The following is a 16,584-nucleotide window of genomic DNA, read 5'->3' on the forward strand; positions in this document are numbered from 1 at the left end:
GGCTAAAGGGATCAAGGGGTATGGAGAGAAAGCAGGAATGGGGTACTGAAGTTGCATGCTCAGCCATGATCATATTGAATGGTGGTGCAGGCTCGAAGGGCCAAATGGCCTGCTCCTGCACCTACTTGCTATGTTTCTATGTTTCTCTAACATTCTTGAATACTTGGTAGACAGGAATATAAGAACTCATTCCTGGCCTTGTTTGACCCATGTCTCAGTTAATGTAACCACGTCATAATGTAACCACATCATAATCTCATGTGGCAATTTGTGCCTGCAGCTCACCAACCTTATTAGTTACACTACGGACAATGACATACACACAATTCAATACCTCCTTCGTCACTTTTGCTTTTTTCCTCAATCTTGTCCCTGCAATCTTTGGGATATTTCTAATCTTACTGCTGTTTATATCTCTCTGTCCTCTGATCTCATTGCTGCTCCTTTCTGCTATTTTCTGATTCCCCTCCCCCCTGCCAAATAGGTTAAACCCTCCCCGACAGTTCTAATTAATCTCTCAGTGAGAATATTGGCCCCGTCATTGTTCAAGTACAACCCATCCATCTTGTACAGGTGCCCCCTTCCCCCAGAACCGGTCCCAATGCCCCAAAAATCTGAACTCTTCCTTCCTGCACCACTTCTCCAGCCATGGATTTACCTGCACTATCTTCCTGTTTCTATACTCACCAGCACATGGCACTGGGAGCAATCCTGAGATTTCTAGCTTTGATGTCCTGCTTTTAAAAAAAAAAATTTCCTCGCTCCTGAAACTCTGCCTGAAGGGCCTCAAACCTATTCCTACCCATGTCATTGGTTCCAACATGGAGCAGGATTTCTGACTGGTCCTCTTTCCCTTGCAAAGTGTCTTGCACCCACTACGTGATGCCCTGGCACCAGGGAGGCAACATACCATTTGGCAATCACATTTGCAGTTACAGCAATGGCTGTCTATGCCCCTAACTATTGATTCCCTATGACTACTTGAAGCTTGACACCATCCAGGACAAAGCAGCCGCTTGATCGGTTCCCCATCCACCACCTTCAACACTCACTCCCTCCACCACCGGCGCACCGTGGCTGCAGTGTGCACCATCTACAAGATGCACTGCAGCAACTCGCCAAGGCTTCTTCGGCAGCACCTCCCAAACCCGCGACCTCTACCACCTAGAAGGACAAGGGCAGCAGGCGCATGGGAACACCACCAGCTCCACGTTCCCCTCCCAGTCACACACCATCCTGACTGGGAAATATATCGGCCGTTCCTTCATCGTCGCTGGGTCACAATCCTGGAACTCCCTCCCTAACAGCACCTTGTGTAATGAGAGAGGATTAATTAGCAATACCGTTGTGCGAGGCCCCTTGGGGAAGAGTGACCATAATATGGTGGAATTCTGCATTAGGATGGAGAATGAAACAGTTAATTCAGAGACCATGGTCCAGAACTTAAAGAAGGGTAACTTTGAAGGTATGAGGCGTGAATTAGCTAGGATTGATTGGCAAATTATACTTAAGGGATTGACTGTGGATGGGCAATGGCAGACATTTAGAGACTGCATGGATGAACTACGACAATTGTACATTCCTGTCTGTCGTAAAAATAAAAAAGGGAAGGTGGCTCAACCGTGGCTATCAAGGGAAATCAGGGATAGTATTAAAGCCAAGGAAGTGGCATACAAATTGGCCAGAAATAGCAGTGAACCCAGAGACTGGGAGAAATTTAGAACCCAGCAGAGGAGGACAAAGGGTTTGATTAGGGCAGGGAAAATGGAGTACGAGAAGAAGCTTGCAGGGAACATTTAGACGGATTGCAAAAGTTTCTATAGATATGTAAAGAGAAAAAGGTTAGTAAAGACAAACGTAGGTCCCCTGCAGTCAGAATCAGGAGAAGTCATAACGGGGAACAAAGAAATGGCGGACCAATTGAACAAGTACTTTGGTTCGGTATTCACTAAGGAGGACACTAACAACCTTCCGGATACAAGAGGGGTCAGAGGGTCTAGTAAGGAGGAGGAACTGAGGGAAATCCTTATTAGTCAGGAAATTGTGTTGGGGAAATTAATGGGATTGAAGGCCGATAAATCCCCAGGGCCTGATGGACTGCATCCCAGAGTATTTAAGGAGGTGGCCTTGGAAATAGCGGATGCATTGACAGTCATTTTCCAACATTCCATTGACTCTGGATCAGTTCCTATTGAGTGGAGGGTAGCCAATGTAACCCCACTTTTTAAAAAAGGATGGAGTGAGAAAACAGGGAATTATAGACCGGTAAGCCTGACATCGGTAGTGGGTAAGATGATGGAATCAATTATTAAGGATGTCATAGAAGCGCATTTGGAAAGAGGTGAGATGATAGGTCCAAGTCAGCATGGATTTGTGAAAGGGAAATCATGCTTGACAAATCTTCTAGAATTTTTTGAGGATGTTTCCAGTAGAGTGGACAAGGGAGAACCAGTTGATGTGGTATATTTGGACTTTCAGAAGGCTTTCGACAAGGTCCCACACAAGAGATTAATGTGCAAAGTTAAAGCACATGGGATTGGGGGTAGTGTGCTGACATGGATTGAGAACTGGTTGTCAGACAGGAAGCAAAGAGTAGGAGTAAATGGGTACTTTTCAGAATGGCAGGCGGTGACTAGTGGGGTACCGCAAGGTTCTGTGCTGGGGCCCCAGCTGTTTACACTGTACATTAATGATTTAGACGTGAGGTTATCCACTTTGGTGGTAAAAACAGAGAGACAGACTATTATCTGAATGGTGACAGATTAAGAAAAGGGGAGGTGCAACGAGACCTGGGTGTCATGGTACATCAGTCATTGAAGGTTGGCATGCAGGTACAGCAGGCGGTTAAGAAAGCAAATGGCATGTTGGCCTTCATAGCGAGGGGATTTGAGTACAGGGGCAGGGAGGTGTTGCTACAGTTGTACAGGGCATTGGTGAAGCCACACCTGGAGTATTGTGTACAGGCTAGAAGGGCCGAATGGCCTACTCCTGCACCTATTTTCTATGTTTCTATGTTTCACTCCCTAACAGCACGGACTGCAGTGGCTCAGGAAGAGAGCTCACCACCTTCTCAAGGGCAATTAGGGATGGGCAATAAATGCCAGCCTTGTCAGCGATGCTCACATCCCATTAACAAATTTTTTTTAAAAACACAGCATTTCCCCTGTCTGCAGTCAAATCTCCTGTGGTGACAGGAGTTTGATTCGGTCTGCATTCCTCCAAGGAAACGTAGAAACATAGAAAATAGGTGCAGGAGCAGGCCATTCGGCCCTTCGATCCTGCACCACCATTCAATATGATCATGGCTGATCATTCATCTTCAGTACCCGTTTCCTGCTTTCTCTCCATACCCCTTGATCCCTTTAGCCGTAAGGGCCACATCTAACTCCCTTTTGAATATATCTAACGAACTGGCCTCAACAACTTTCTGTGGTAGAGAATTCCACAGGTTCACAATTCTCTGAGTGAAGAAGTTTCTCCTCATCACCCTTCCCGGTATTCAAAATTGAAAACTGGTCAGCGAGTGTCACTGGCTTGGGGGATTCCTGCAACACCTGTGTAGTCCTCCTACCCTGTCTCGTGATCACCCATTCCCTCACCTCCTGTGGCAGTGGGATGACTACCTCCCGGAACGTACGATCCAGGAAAGTCTCAAGCTCCCGGGTGCACAGTAGTGACTCCAGCCGCTGCTCAAGGTCTTGAGCTCGAGCTTGGTGCCAGTTCTTGCACGCGAGGTTATCCAGGATGCAAGAAGTGTCCTGGAGTTCCCACAGAGAACACTACAACAGGTCCCGCTGGCTTGCCCTGGTAGTCAATCCACTGACCTCGAAATCACTGAGATCCTGACCACGAAAACACTTGACACCGAACACTAACAATCGAAGAGACTGAAATCTAAGATGCAAAGACACTGACCTCTAAAAGACCTCGAAGAGATTGACCTCGGAAAGACTGAGATACTAATAAAAAAGGGTAACTAAAAACACTGGAATTGGTATCTATCGATCTAAAGCACGATGGAAATGACCATCAAGTGAATTATCAACAACAGTGAAAAAACTAACAACTAACTCGCTCCCCCCCCCCGACTCGCTCTCTCCCCCCCTCCCCCGACTCGCTCTCTTCCCCCCTCCCCCGACTCACTCTCTCCCCCCTCCCCGACTCGCTCTCTCCCCCTCGCTCTCTCCCCCCTCCCCCGACTCACTCTCTCCCCCCTCCCCCGACTCGCTCTCTCCCCCCCTCGCTCTCTCCCCCCCTCCCCCGACTCGCTCTCTCCCCCCCTCCACCCTCCCCGACTCGCTCCCCCCTCCCCCGACTCGCTCCCCCCTCCCCCGACTCGCTCCCCCCTCCCCCGACTCGCTCCCCCCTCCCCCGACTCGCTCCCCCCTCCCCCCGACTCGCTCCCCCCTCCCCCCGACTCGCTCTCCCCCTCCCCCGACTCGCTCTCCCCCTCCCCCGACTCGCTCCCCCCACTCGTTCCCCGATTCCCCCTCCCCCCTCTCTCTCCCCCCCCGCCCGACTCGCTCCCCCCCCGCCCGACTCGCTCCCCCCCCCGCTCTCCCTCCCCCGACTCGCTCCCCCCTCCCCCCGACTCGCTCTCCCCCTCCCCCGACTCGCTCTCCCCCTCCCCCGACTCGCTCCCCCCACTCGTTCCCCGATTCCCCCTCCCCCCTCTCTCTCCCCCCCCGCCCGACTCGCTCCCCCCCCGCCCGACTCGCTCCCCCCCCCCGCTCTCCCTCCCCCGACTCGCTCCCCCTCCCCCGACTCGCTCTCTTCCCCCCCCGACTCGCTCTCTTCCCCCCCCGACTCGCTCTCTTCCCCCCCCGACTCGCTCTCTTCCCCCCCCGACTCGCTCTCTTCCCCCCCCGACTCGCTCTCTCCCCCCCGACTCTGACAGTGCAGCACTCCTACAGTACTGCACTGGAATGTCAGCCTTGGCTTTTGTGCTCAAGACTCTGGAGTGCGACTTGAACCCACAACCTTCTGACTCTAAGGCAACAATGTTACCCACTGAGTCATGGTGGGTGGGAATGGCGAATGAGTGCGTACAATGGGTGGTGTGTTGGGAGGACTATAGGAAAAATGCAGAGACGGAAAAATGGTTGATGCGTAGGAGTTGGATCCAAGGATTTTCAAGAACGTTTCCTTCCTTTTCCCTTCAGTGAGGAGTCCCTTGTGGTGATTGAAGAAAGTCAGAACTTCCGCAGCCAGCTTCTAACTGCCATGCAGGAGACGATTCAGGACCACGAGAACTCCTTGCAGGTGAGGCTGAGATTACAACACTTTACCTGATTTCTAGTTACTTTCAACTTCTGAGGGAGCTTCATTCTGTATCTAATCCGTGCTGTACCTGTCCTGGGACTGTCTGATGGGACAGTGTAGAGGGAGCTTTACTCTGTATCTAACCCGTGCTGTACCTGTCCTGGGACTGTGTGATGGGACAGTGTAGAGGGAGCTTTACTCTGTATCTAACCCCGTGCTGTACCTGCCCTGGGAGTGTGTGATGGGACAGTGTAGAGGGAGCTTTACTCTGTATCTAACCCGTGCTGTACCTGCCCTGGGAGTGTGTGATGGGACAGTGTAGAGGGAGCTTTACTCTGTATCTAACCCCGTGCTGTACCTGCCCTGGGAGTGTGTGATGGGACAGTGTAGAGGGAGCTTTACTCTGTATCTAACCCGTGCTGTACCTGCCCTGGGAGTGTGTGATGGGACAGTGTAGACGGAGCTTTACTCTGTATCTAACCCCCTGTACCTGTCCTGGGACTGTGTGATGGGACAGTGTAGAGGGAGCTTTACTCTGTATCTAACCCGTGCTGTACCTGCCCTGGGAGTGTGTGATGGGACAGTGTAGAGGGAGCTTTACTCTGTATCTAACCCCCTGTACCTGCCCCGGGAGTGTTTGATGGGACAGTGTGGAGGGAGCTTTACTGTGTATCTAACCCCGTGCTGTACCTGCCCTGGGAGTGTTTGATGGGACAGTGTGGAGGGAGCTTTACTGTGTATCTAACCCCGTGCTGTACCTGCCCTGGGAGTGTTTGATGGGACAGTGTACAGGCAGCTTTACTCTGTACCTAACCCGTGCTCTATTGGAACTGTGAATGTTTGTTACCGACACTGGGTGCCTGGACTGAAAGCTGTTCCATTCCCAGCACTAACATCCCTCACTTCAAAAGCACAACATTTGCTACAAAAAATAATGAGCAAGAAGATCAACTAAGTTATCCCTATTTGTTCTTTGTTTCAGTCATTGGATTGGAGTTGGCTTTCCAGCCAATGAGGAGACCGCTGGAATTGGGCAGTGGGTGTGGAAATTCCTCTTCAATCAGCTGTGACTATCTTATTACATAAACAAGGGTCTTCAAATTAATTGGGTAATGCAGAGGGAAGTATGAATGCAGGTTGCATCGGCGACTCATGTTTTGGGGGCTAAAAAGCCCTTCATATACTTTTACCCGGTAAAGATCGGCCATTGTTGCCTCCTGCCAGCAAACCTCTTCATGGTCAACAATCCCAGGTTCAAATTTCTATCTGGCTCCATGCATATGGGATGAGAATGTTCATCTCTCAGGAATAATCTTATCCATTTCCCAGTTTGCCATCTCAGGCAGGGCTGGGTATATTCCTGTGGCTCAGAACTTGTTGCTTGGAGATGTTGAACCAGCTACTGTGGAGTGTTCCATCTTGCATCTGATGTGGGTGGGGGGGACGGGGAGGAGAGAGGGGTGGGCTATCCTGGACTCTGGCTCCTGGTAGGAGCGAAGACTTCTGACTCCAGCTCAGGAGGCGTCAGATAAGAAACAAACTGCTTTGTTTGAGCTAGTTCCTGGCAGTGCAGATCCTAATCGCAGGCTAACTGGAGGTAACGAGCAATCTAGATCTGCACCGAGATCCCAGCATAAGCTATTTTAAAAAATAAATAAAAGTGCCTTGTATTCGGTGCCGCCTCCATCCTGTCTGTCTGTGTGTTATTTTGTTGTGTGTGACGTCAGTGAAAACAAAGTTCAAATGAATACAGCTGATGTTTTTTCTAAAAAGCAGTCCTCTTCCAATGTTGTTCCCTGCCCGTCTGAAGGTGCTGATGGTTTGCTGGGGTGCAGGGTGCTGGGCACTGGGCACTGAACGCCCCCTGATACCATGCTGGGACACAGGTTCCTGATACCTTGTCCAAGTGGCTGCCCGTCCTGTGAGAGCGCAGACTGCGAGTGACCATAATCCTGTCCTTCGTTGACCCAGGAATGTGTGCTTACCATCACTGCGTAATGATTGGGACCCTCAAAGCCTCCCTGATAAAGTGCAACATCCCCACCAACACCTGGGAGTCCCTGGCCCAAGACCGCCCTAAGTGGAGAAAGCGCATCCGGGAGGGCGCTGAGCACCTCGAGTCTCGTCGCCGAGAGCGTGCAGAAATCAAGTGCAGGCAGCGGAAGGAGCGTGCGGCAAACCAGTTCCACCCACCCCTTACCCGCAACGACTATCTGTCCCACCTGTGACAGAGACAGTGCAGCCACCTAAGAACTCATGTTAAGAGTGGAAGCAATTCTTCCTCGACTCCGAGGGACTGCTTATGATGATGATGATGATGGTGAATGATTGGGAGCAGGAACCATGGTTGGATTCCTTTTCTTCCTTCTCCCTCTCGGAGAACGGTTGTAAAATTCCCCTATCGTTGCCGCTACTTGGATCAGCTAGCTCAGCAATATCAGGTTTCATACTTTAAGCTTCCTGACCTGTACAGCTTAGTACCATGCTAACTGATCCATCAGGTAACTTTACAATGGCTTTCTCATAGGTGTCAGCTGTGGCTCAGTGGGTAGCGCTCTCACCTGAGTCAGAAGGTTGTGGGTTCAAGACCCACTCCAGGGACTTGAGCATATAATCTAGGCTGACACTTCCAGTGCAGTGCTAAGGGAGTGTTGCACTGTTGGCAGTGCTATAATTCAGAATAGACATTAAACCGAGGCCCCTCAGATGGATGCAAAAGATCCCTTGGCAGCAACATTTATGCCTCAACCAATGTCACTAAAAACAGATTAACTGGTCATTATCTCATTGCTGTCTGTGGGAGCTTGCTGTGCGCAAATTGGTTGCTGTGTTTCCTATATTACAACAGTGACCATGCTTCAAAAGTACTTCATTGGTGCTTTTGGGATGTGCTGAGGACATTAAAGGCGCTATATAAATGCAAGTTCTTTCTTTAAACTCCGTGTAACATGGGTAAGTCAAGACTCGTAACTGGTAGGGCTTAAAGAAACGGCCATCAGTCAGAGAGATCGGAGACAGTGCAACGCCAATTGTGTTCAACAGCTAATATTGTCCCATTGCCTGAACTATGGAGTCATCCATAGCCAATTCAGTCTCAATAATAAGATAAGGAGTTTGCCACACAGCCATATTGGTAAAGTCAACGAAGAAATAAATCATATTAAAGATTGGATAGACTTTGTAACAGAGGCTGAGGGGAGACCTTATTGATGTGTATAAAATTATGATGGGCCTAGATAGAGTGGATAGGAAGGACCTATTTCCCTTAGCAACCAGGTGGCATAGATTTAAAATAATTGGTAGGTTACGAAAGGATATACTTGCTTTGGAGGCTGTTCAGAGAAGGTTCACTCGGTTGATTCCAGAGATGAGGGGGTTGACTTATGAGGAAAGGTTGAGGAGGTTGGGCCTCTACTCATTGGAATTCAGAAGAATGAGAGGTGATCTTATTGAAACGTATAAGATTATGAGGGGGCTTGACAAGGTGGATGCAGAGAGGATGTTTCCACTGTTAAAGGAGACTAGAACTAGAGGGCATAATCTTAGACTAAGGGGCCGCCCATTTAAAACTGAGATGAGGAGAAATGTCTTCTCTGAGGGTTGTAAATCTGTGGAATTCGCTGCCTCAGAGAGCTGTGGAAGCTGGGACATTGAATAAATTTAAGATGGAAATGGACAGTTTCTTAAACGATAAGGGGTTATGGGGAGCGGGCCGGGAAGTGGACCTGAGTCCATGATCGTATTAAATGGTGGAGCAGGCTCGAGGGGCTGTATGGCCTACTCCTGCTCCTATTTCTTATGTTCTTATGTGTACAGGGGAGATGACGAAACATTTCTTCACTCAGAGGGTGGTGGGAGTCTGGAACTCACTGCCTGAAAGGGTGGGCAGACACTCACCACATTTAAAAAGTGCTTGGATGTGCACTTGAAGTGCCGTAAACTGCAGGGCTATGGACCAAGAGCTGGAAAGTAGGATTAAGCTGGATAGCTCTTTGTCGGCCAGCACGGACACAATGGGTCGAAATGGCCTCCTTCACTGCTGAAAATTTCTATGATTCTATGATTAAAATTGATAATGTAACCGTGGTGTTGGCAATGCAACAGAGCTTACAGCTGACATTCAATGCTCATGCTCCTAGGATCAAAATGGGCAATGTAAAGGTTGCTTGTATTGATCTTCCTTTAATGTTGTCTGCTTTTGTTGATAAAAGGCTCCCGTGTGCCGCTAGTGCAGCCTTCGGCCACCTGAGGAAAAGTGTTCGAAGACTAGGCCCTCAAATATACCACCAAGCTCATGGTCTACAGGGCTGTAGTTATACCCGCCCTCCTGTATGGCTCAGAGGCATGGACCATGTGCAGTAGACACCTCAAGTCGCTGGAGAAATACCATCAACAATGCCTCCCCAAGATCCTATATATCCCCTGGGAGGACAGACGCACCAACATTCGCAGCCTCGACCAGGCCAACATCCCCAGCACTGAAGCACTGACTGCACTTGATCAGCTCCGCTGGGCAGGCCACGTTGTCCGCATGCCAGGCACGAGACTCCCAACGCAAGCGCTCTACTCGGAACTCCATGTCAAACAAGCCAAAGGTGGACAGAGGAAACGTTACAGGGACACCCTCAAAGCCTCCCTGATAGTGCGGCATCGCCACCGACACCTGGGAGTCCCTGGCCAAAGACCGCCGAGTGAAGGAAATGTATCCGGGAGGGCGCTGAGCACCTCGAGTCTCATCGCCGAGATCATGCAGAAATCAAGCGCAGGCAGTGGAAGGAACGTGCGGCAAACCTGTCCCACCCTCCCTTACCCTCAATGACTATCTGTTTCACCTGTGGCAGGGACTGTGGCTCTCGTATTGGACTGTTCAGCCACCTAAGGACTCATTCTAAGAGTGGAAGCAAGTCTTCCTCGATTCCGAGGGACTGCCTATGAAGATGATGACCTTTAATGTTACCTGCCTGGCATTAGACAGGACATACTACTTTTTATGTAATGAGCCTAGAAATTTGACACCACAACGTGTCATTTTTAAACGACAATTTTATCCACTTACTTGATGTGATAATTTGGGAGCATTAGTTATTGAGATTAATTAAAGTTGGAAGTGAATTTAGGAACTGAAGCCACAACCCCACTGCAGCCCAGTCTGCTGACAGGAATACATGTCCATTCTGGTTGGACACGTTCCAGGTTTCATCACATGATCTCCCACCCCGACGCTCCCGCCATTGGTCACCTGACGTGTCCATCCTCGCTATCCTGCTCCAATTGAAAAGCCAACCAGATGCTTTGTCAAACCAAAGGCAAAATATTCCGGATGCTGGAATCCTGAAATGCAAACGGCAAATGTTGGAACCCCTCAGCAAGTCAGGCAGCTCCTGTGGAGAGGGGCTGGAAGGGTTCAGGGTTTCGGTCGATGACTGTTCCTCAGAACCAATTGGATGATGTCAGTCAAATCGATTTTTTTTCCCCCATCTTCAATGTTTTACAATGAACAGAAGAGTTAAAAGAAAAGAAAAGAAACATTTATTTTTAATGCCCCTATGATTTTCCTCTTATGGTATCGGTAGATTAATCTTTAATTCCTGGAGATGCTGGGACAATCTTGGACAGTTGGCAAACCTTACCGCCTATAGGTTTTCTTTAAACATGAACAGCTTGAGACTGCATAAAATAATATAATTGCTTGAAAAAGTAACAAATTAAAGGGTGTGAGCAGGAGCATGGGATTAAGTATTCACCTTAGATATTTTAAAATATTTATCCACTTCAAGGTTACAAATTCTGCTCCCGTGGGTTATACATTCTGAGGGGGCCTGATAGAGAGGATGTTTCCCCTGTTGGGGGAATCTAGAACTAGGGGACATAGTTTCAGAATAAGGGGTCGCCCATTTAAAACTGAGATGAGGAGGAATTTCTTCTCTGAGGGTTGTAAATCTTTGGAATTCTCTGCCCCAGAGAGCTGTGGCGGCTGGGTCATTGAATATATTTAAGGTAGAGATAGACAGATTTTTGAATGATAAGGGAGTCGAGGGGTTATGGGAAGCGGGCAGGGAAATGGAGCCGAGTCCAGGATCAGATCAGCCATGGTCTTATTGAATGGTGAGCAGCCACGAGGGGCCAAATGGCCGACTCCTGCTCCTAATATGTTCTTATCTAGCACATTTCATCTCCTAACCGCCCTGTATTTAAAAACAAGGTTGTGTAAGATGGACCATTCCACGTTGCTATGGCCCGGGACGCTCATTTTTTTTTTGGTTTGTTGCAACCGCTGTTTCATTTTATTTAAAAATAGCACGAACACAGTGAAAATGATAAATAACAATTGGTCGTGTCGTTCCTGAGGTCTGTGTCTGCAGATGCCGGTTTTAGTGTCCCCCTCCCCTTTTATAGGGGGCACTTATAATTTTATGGCACCAAAAATTTTTTTTTTTTTAAAGTCCAAAAAAAAAACAAAAAAACAAAAAAACAAAAAAAGGGTTTATTTCGTTATCCAACCAAAAAGAGTTCTGTGTCTGCAGACAATTCCTTGCTTTTAAAGAGTTGAGTAACCAGCAATTGGAAGTTTGTGCAGGTTATTTGCAGCTCTTTCGTTTAACCAGAGCGGTCTGTGTAAAGGAGAGGCAGAGGACACAAGTGAGACAGACACAAGAGCCCGTGCCTGCCGGCAATGTTGGGCAATGCTAGAGAACTGCTCGTCTGTGAGGCGCCCGTTTGACTTTCTGCAGCTTTTGTCGCAGCTCGTAAGGTTGAAGGACGTAGACGGTGTAAAAGAGGACGAACAAGCCCACGGCGAACATGTAGACCAGCACAGCAAGAACGCTCCTGACGACCAGAACCTCGTATCGGCAGCGGCAGCGGACGGCAATCTCTGTCGCCTTGTGAACGACCGCGGCCAAAGGCAGCACGGAGACGGGTCCAGAGGCGAGTATGAGGCCGCGGTGCAGCTTGTGCGACAGGAAGGCGGGAGCCTGGCCGAGCAAGAGGACGGAGACATAGATGGCCATCGTCAGAGCCCAGCAGCAGCCCAGGCCGGCCACGCCGCGGTACCACGCCGAGAGGCCGCTGTCGCTGAGCGACAGGAGGCTGGCCAGCAGCAGGCAGGCGGAGGCGGCGAGCTGCAAGGTGACCAGGGCGGCGGCCAGCTGCTGCTGGTGGGTGCGAGCGACCGGGTGGCGGAGGGCGACGAAGAAGACGAAGGCCGCGGCGGCGGACGACGCGGCGGCGCCGACCAGGCCGGCGGCCGACAGAGGCAGCGTGTAGAGCAGGCCGACGAACAGGCCGGCCGGGGCCAGGAAGAGCGAGTTGCTGCTGGCGCTGACGGCGTTGCTGACGGTGCAGGTGTACAGGCCGCAGTCGGCCACCGACAGGCCTCGGATCAGCAGCGTGGTGCCGCCGCCGCCGCCGGGCCGCGGCTGGAGCCGCACACGCGAGCTGTTGGCCAGCCGCTCGCCGTCTCGCTGCCACACCGCGTGGCCGGCGGCCGAGCAGCTCAGCGCCACCGTGTCCGCGGCGGCGGCGGTCTGCGCCACGCGGGGCGTCCGCAGGCGCGGCTGCACGTCGAGCAGGAAAGCGACGGCGCGGTACTCGATGGTGCTGCCGGCCGTGTTGTCGCCCAGCTCCGCCTCGAACAGGCCCGTGTCCTCCAGCCCCGCGGCCTTCAGGGTCAGCGAGCCGCTGTCGAGCTGGAAGCGGACCCGCTGCCGGAAGTAGGCGTTGAACGACACGATGTCGCTGTAGCTCGAGTACTGCAGGATGGTCTGGCTGCTGCCGTGCGTCACGAAGCGCCAGGTGACCTTGCGGGTCAGCGGCGTGGCGGCGATGGGCAGGCGGACGGACGAGCCGACGGCGCGGGTGAGTTCAATGGGGTCGGGCCGCTCGGCCGCCCTGTGGCCGGCGCCGCCGCCTTTCTCCACTCCGGCGGCCGCCTCCAGCTCCGGGCAATCGTCGGCCTCCGCTCCCGCTCCCGCTCCCGCTCGGATCCGGCCTTGCGAAGCCGGGGGCCTGTCGTCGTACTGCCAGCGCACCGCGTCCTCGGCAAGGCCCGGCGGCGGCGTGGGGACATGGATCGAGGCGGCGGCGGCGGCGCAGCAGGCCCAGGCCCAGGCACAGGCCCACCTCGAGCAGCTCCGCAGACGCATCCTCTTCGTTCACCGTCCCCGTTGCTATGGCCCGCAATGGTCAAGATCCCCGTTGCTATGGGTTCCTTGATATTCATTTTCCCCGTTGCTATGCCCGTAATGCGACCTTTCCCCGTTGCTATGGTCAAGATCCCCGTTGCTATGGCTCTGGATGCTCATGTTCCCCATTGCTATGGCCATGGCTGTGGCCTTTCCCTGTTGCTATGGCCCGCAATGGTCAAGAACCCCGTTGCTATGGCCCGCCATGCTCTGGTTCCCTGTTGCTATGGCCTGGGATGCTCATGTTCCCCGTTGCTATGGCCGTGGCTGCGGCCTTTCCCTGTTGCTATGGCCCGCAATGGTCAAGAACCCCGTTGCTATGGCCCGCCATGCTCTGGTTCCCCGTTGCTATGGCTCTGGATGCTCATGTTCCCCATTGCTATGGCCATGGCTGTGGCCTTTCCCTGTTGCTATGGCCCGCAATGGTCAAGAACCCCGTTGCTATGGCCCGCCATGCTCTGGTTCCCTGTTGCTATGGCCCGGGATGCTCATGTTCCCCGTTGCTATGGCCGTGGCTGCGGCCTTTCCCTGTTGCTATGGCCCGCAATGGTCAAGAACCCCGTTGCTATGGCCCGCCATGCTCTGGTTCCCCGTTGCTATGGCTCTGGATGCTCATGTTCCCCGTTGCTATGGCCCGGGGTGGCCTGGCTCCATGGAGTTGCTGCTTCTGGGCCTTGCTCCCTCAGCGGTGAGCGCAGAAACCCGCCCAAGGACAGGAGTTCTGAGCCCCAGGTTCTGTGCTCCAGGAAGCCTCACACACTAACAGGCCTGTGCCTCTGGAGCTGCGAGGGGTGGGGTGGGGTGGGTGGGGGCCCTGATGGAAACAGTCTTTGAAAAAGGGTAACCTGATAATAAAAATCCTTCTTTCAAATGTATCCAGATGAGGACATTCCTTCCTCAAAAAGAGGTCCTGAAGTAGACACTCCCTCTTTAATCAGATTTAGACTGTAAAGAGTCCTCTTTGTCACCTGTGTCAGGATTATTGTACTATTACAAAAGTAAAATACTGCGGATGCTGGAATCTGGTTCCTCTCCACAGATGTGAATTCTGACGGTGTCATCGACCCAAAACGTTAACTCTGCTTCCTCACCACAGATTCTGCCTGACCTGCTTAGATTTCCAGCATTTTCTGTTTTTATTATTATTAGGGTTGCCTTGATGGTGAGACCCCTCCTCATCTGTTGCTCTGTGGCTCAGTGGGTAGCACTCCCGCCTCTGAGTCAGAAGGTTGGGGGCTTCAAGTCCCACGCCAGTGACTTGAGCACAAAAAAAATCTACTCCAGTAGTAGACTGGCTGACACTCCAGTGCAGTGCTGAGGGAGTGCCGCACTGGCAGAGGTGCCGTCTTTCAGAAGAGACGTTAAACCGAGGCCCCGTCTGCTCTCAATTGGGCGTAAAAATTCCCATGGCACTATTTTGAAGAAGAGCAGCAGAGTTATCCCCGGTGTCCTGGCCAATATTTATCCTTCAATCAACATAACAAAAACAGATTATCTGGTCATTATCACATTACTGTTTGTGGGAGCTTGCTGTGTGCAAATTGGCTGCCTCGTTTCCTACATTACAACAATGACTACACTCCAAAGGTACTTCATTGGCTGTAAAGCGCGTTGAGACGTCTGGTCGTGAAAGGCACTATATAAATCCAAGTCTTTTTTCTTTCTTTTGAAAAGAGTCCTAATGGGAGTACTTCCTCTTAGTAGGGTTGTCTTGATGGTGAGACTCCCTCCTCATCTGTTGCTCTGTCTCTTCCCCATTTGTGTGCAGTTGGCAGCGATAATTATGTTGGAAGATTGCGAAGCATCTCACACATGATGCATTAGGTCGCGACAATTACAAATTTCACTTCATTCCATATGATTGCCACTGTACACGCAAGAAAAGATGGTTTGTGGTTGGTGTTATATATGTAAACCTGTAAATACCTTGTTTAACCACCAGAGGGCTCATCCCCTGGAGTCCCAAGGGATCTCACAATCACTTGGGATCACCATTACTTAAGGAGGCCTCACAGGCTGGAGAGGCACTCTGGAGACCTGCAATAAAAGACTACGGTCACACTTTACTTTGAGCTCACAGTATCTGGTCAGACTCTTTATTCATACACTACAACTGGCAACGAGATACCGATGACGAACCCCACCTCAATGATGCAGAGAACAGTGGGCATCCTGGAGAAATTTTCGGAGGGAGATGATTGGGAAACCTTCGTGGAGCGCCTCGACCAATACTTCGTGGCCAACGAGCTGACAGGAGAAGCGAACGCTGCAAAACGAAGGGTTTTGCGGGGCACCAACATATGGCCTCATGAAGTTGCATGTTCAGCCATGAACTCATTTTATGGCGGTGCAGGCTCGAAGGGCCTAATGGCCTACTCCTGCACCTATTTTCTATGTTTCTATCAATTTCTTCACACAAAGCGGCTTGACAAATGTAATGCATGGTGCGTCTCCCCAGTGACATTACTTTTTACATTGACGAGCATATTCTTAGTACTCTCCCCCCCACTCCATTGTAAATTTCCTTCCCCAGCCCCCCATCCCCAGGGAGGGGGGCACTCAGTTTAGCACATTCCCACGAATTTTCGATCCCACTTTTGAGCACATCACTTGGCTGTGCAATAAAATGATTCAGGATGGGCGTGGGGAGAGAGGGTTCGTTTTTTTTTGCCTACTCTCTGTGTGGAAGACTTCACGGATTACGCCATTCCATCTACAAGCACATCACAGGATTCCCTGGTTTGTGAGGCTCAGTGAACATAAGAAATAGGAGCAGGAGTAGACCATTTGGCCTCTCGAGCCTGCTCCGCCACTCAATACGTTCATGGCTGATCTGATCTTGAGCTCAACTCCACTTCACTACCTGCTGCCCATAACCCTTCACTCCCTTATTCAAAAATCTGTCTATAGCCACCTTAAATATATTCAATGACCCAGTCTCCACAGCTCTCCGGGGCAGTGAATTCCACAGATTTACAACCCTCTGAGAGAAGAAATTCTTCCTCGATGAAGAGCCTGATAAAAGTCAACTTGCCCAGTGACTTTCCTACTTTCCTTTTCACGACCTTCTGCCACTTCACCAGAACTAGCAACTTGATGCTTATGAGTGGGAACTTGTCTTTCGTCCATCCTTAGTGTA

At 51.0% G+C, this 16,584-nt stretch overlaps 2 protein-coding genes across 3 annotated transcripts in view; both read left to right on the forward strand.

The window, feature by feature from the left end:
- Positions 1 to 6,948, forward strand: part of ikbkb (inhibitor of nuclear factor kappa B kinase subunit beta) — a 100,457-nt gene extending 93,509 nt beyond the window's left edge. For both annotated transcript variants that reach the window (XM_070866243.1, XM_070866244.1), the window contains exons 21-22: positions 5,163 to 5,262; positions 6,245 to 6,948. In XM_070866243.1, the coding sequence (XP_070722344.1) occupies positions 5,163 to 5,262; positions 6,245 to 6,277 (133 nt within the window). In that variant the 3' untranslated portion in view covers positions 6,278 to 6,948. The remainder of the gene's footprint in view (positions 1 to 5,162; positions 5,263 to 6,244) is intronic.
- A 5,811-nt stretch (positions 6,949 to 12,759) lies between these two features.
- enkd1 (enkurin domain containing 1) overlaps positions 12,760 to 16,584 on the forward strand; it is a 41,012-nt gene continuing 37,187 nt past the window's right edge. Inside the window, exon 1 of the mRNA XM_070866245.1 lies at positions 12,760 to 13,119. Coding sequence (XP_070722346.1) covers positions 13,021 to 13,119 — 99 coding nt within the window. The 5' untranslated portion in view covers positions 12,760 to 13,020. The remainder of the gene's footprint in view (positions 13,120 to 16,584) is intronic.

Source organism: Pristiophorus japonicus, chromosome 22 (genome assembly GCF_044704955.1).
Source record: "Pristiophorus japonicus isolate sPriJap1 chromosome 22, sPriJap1.hap1, whole genome shotgun sequence".
NCBI classification, from domain to species: domain Eukaryota; kingdom Metazoa; phylum Chordata; class Chondrichthyes; family Pristiophoridae; genus Pristiophorus; species Pristiophorus japonicus.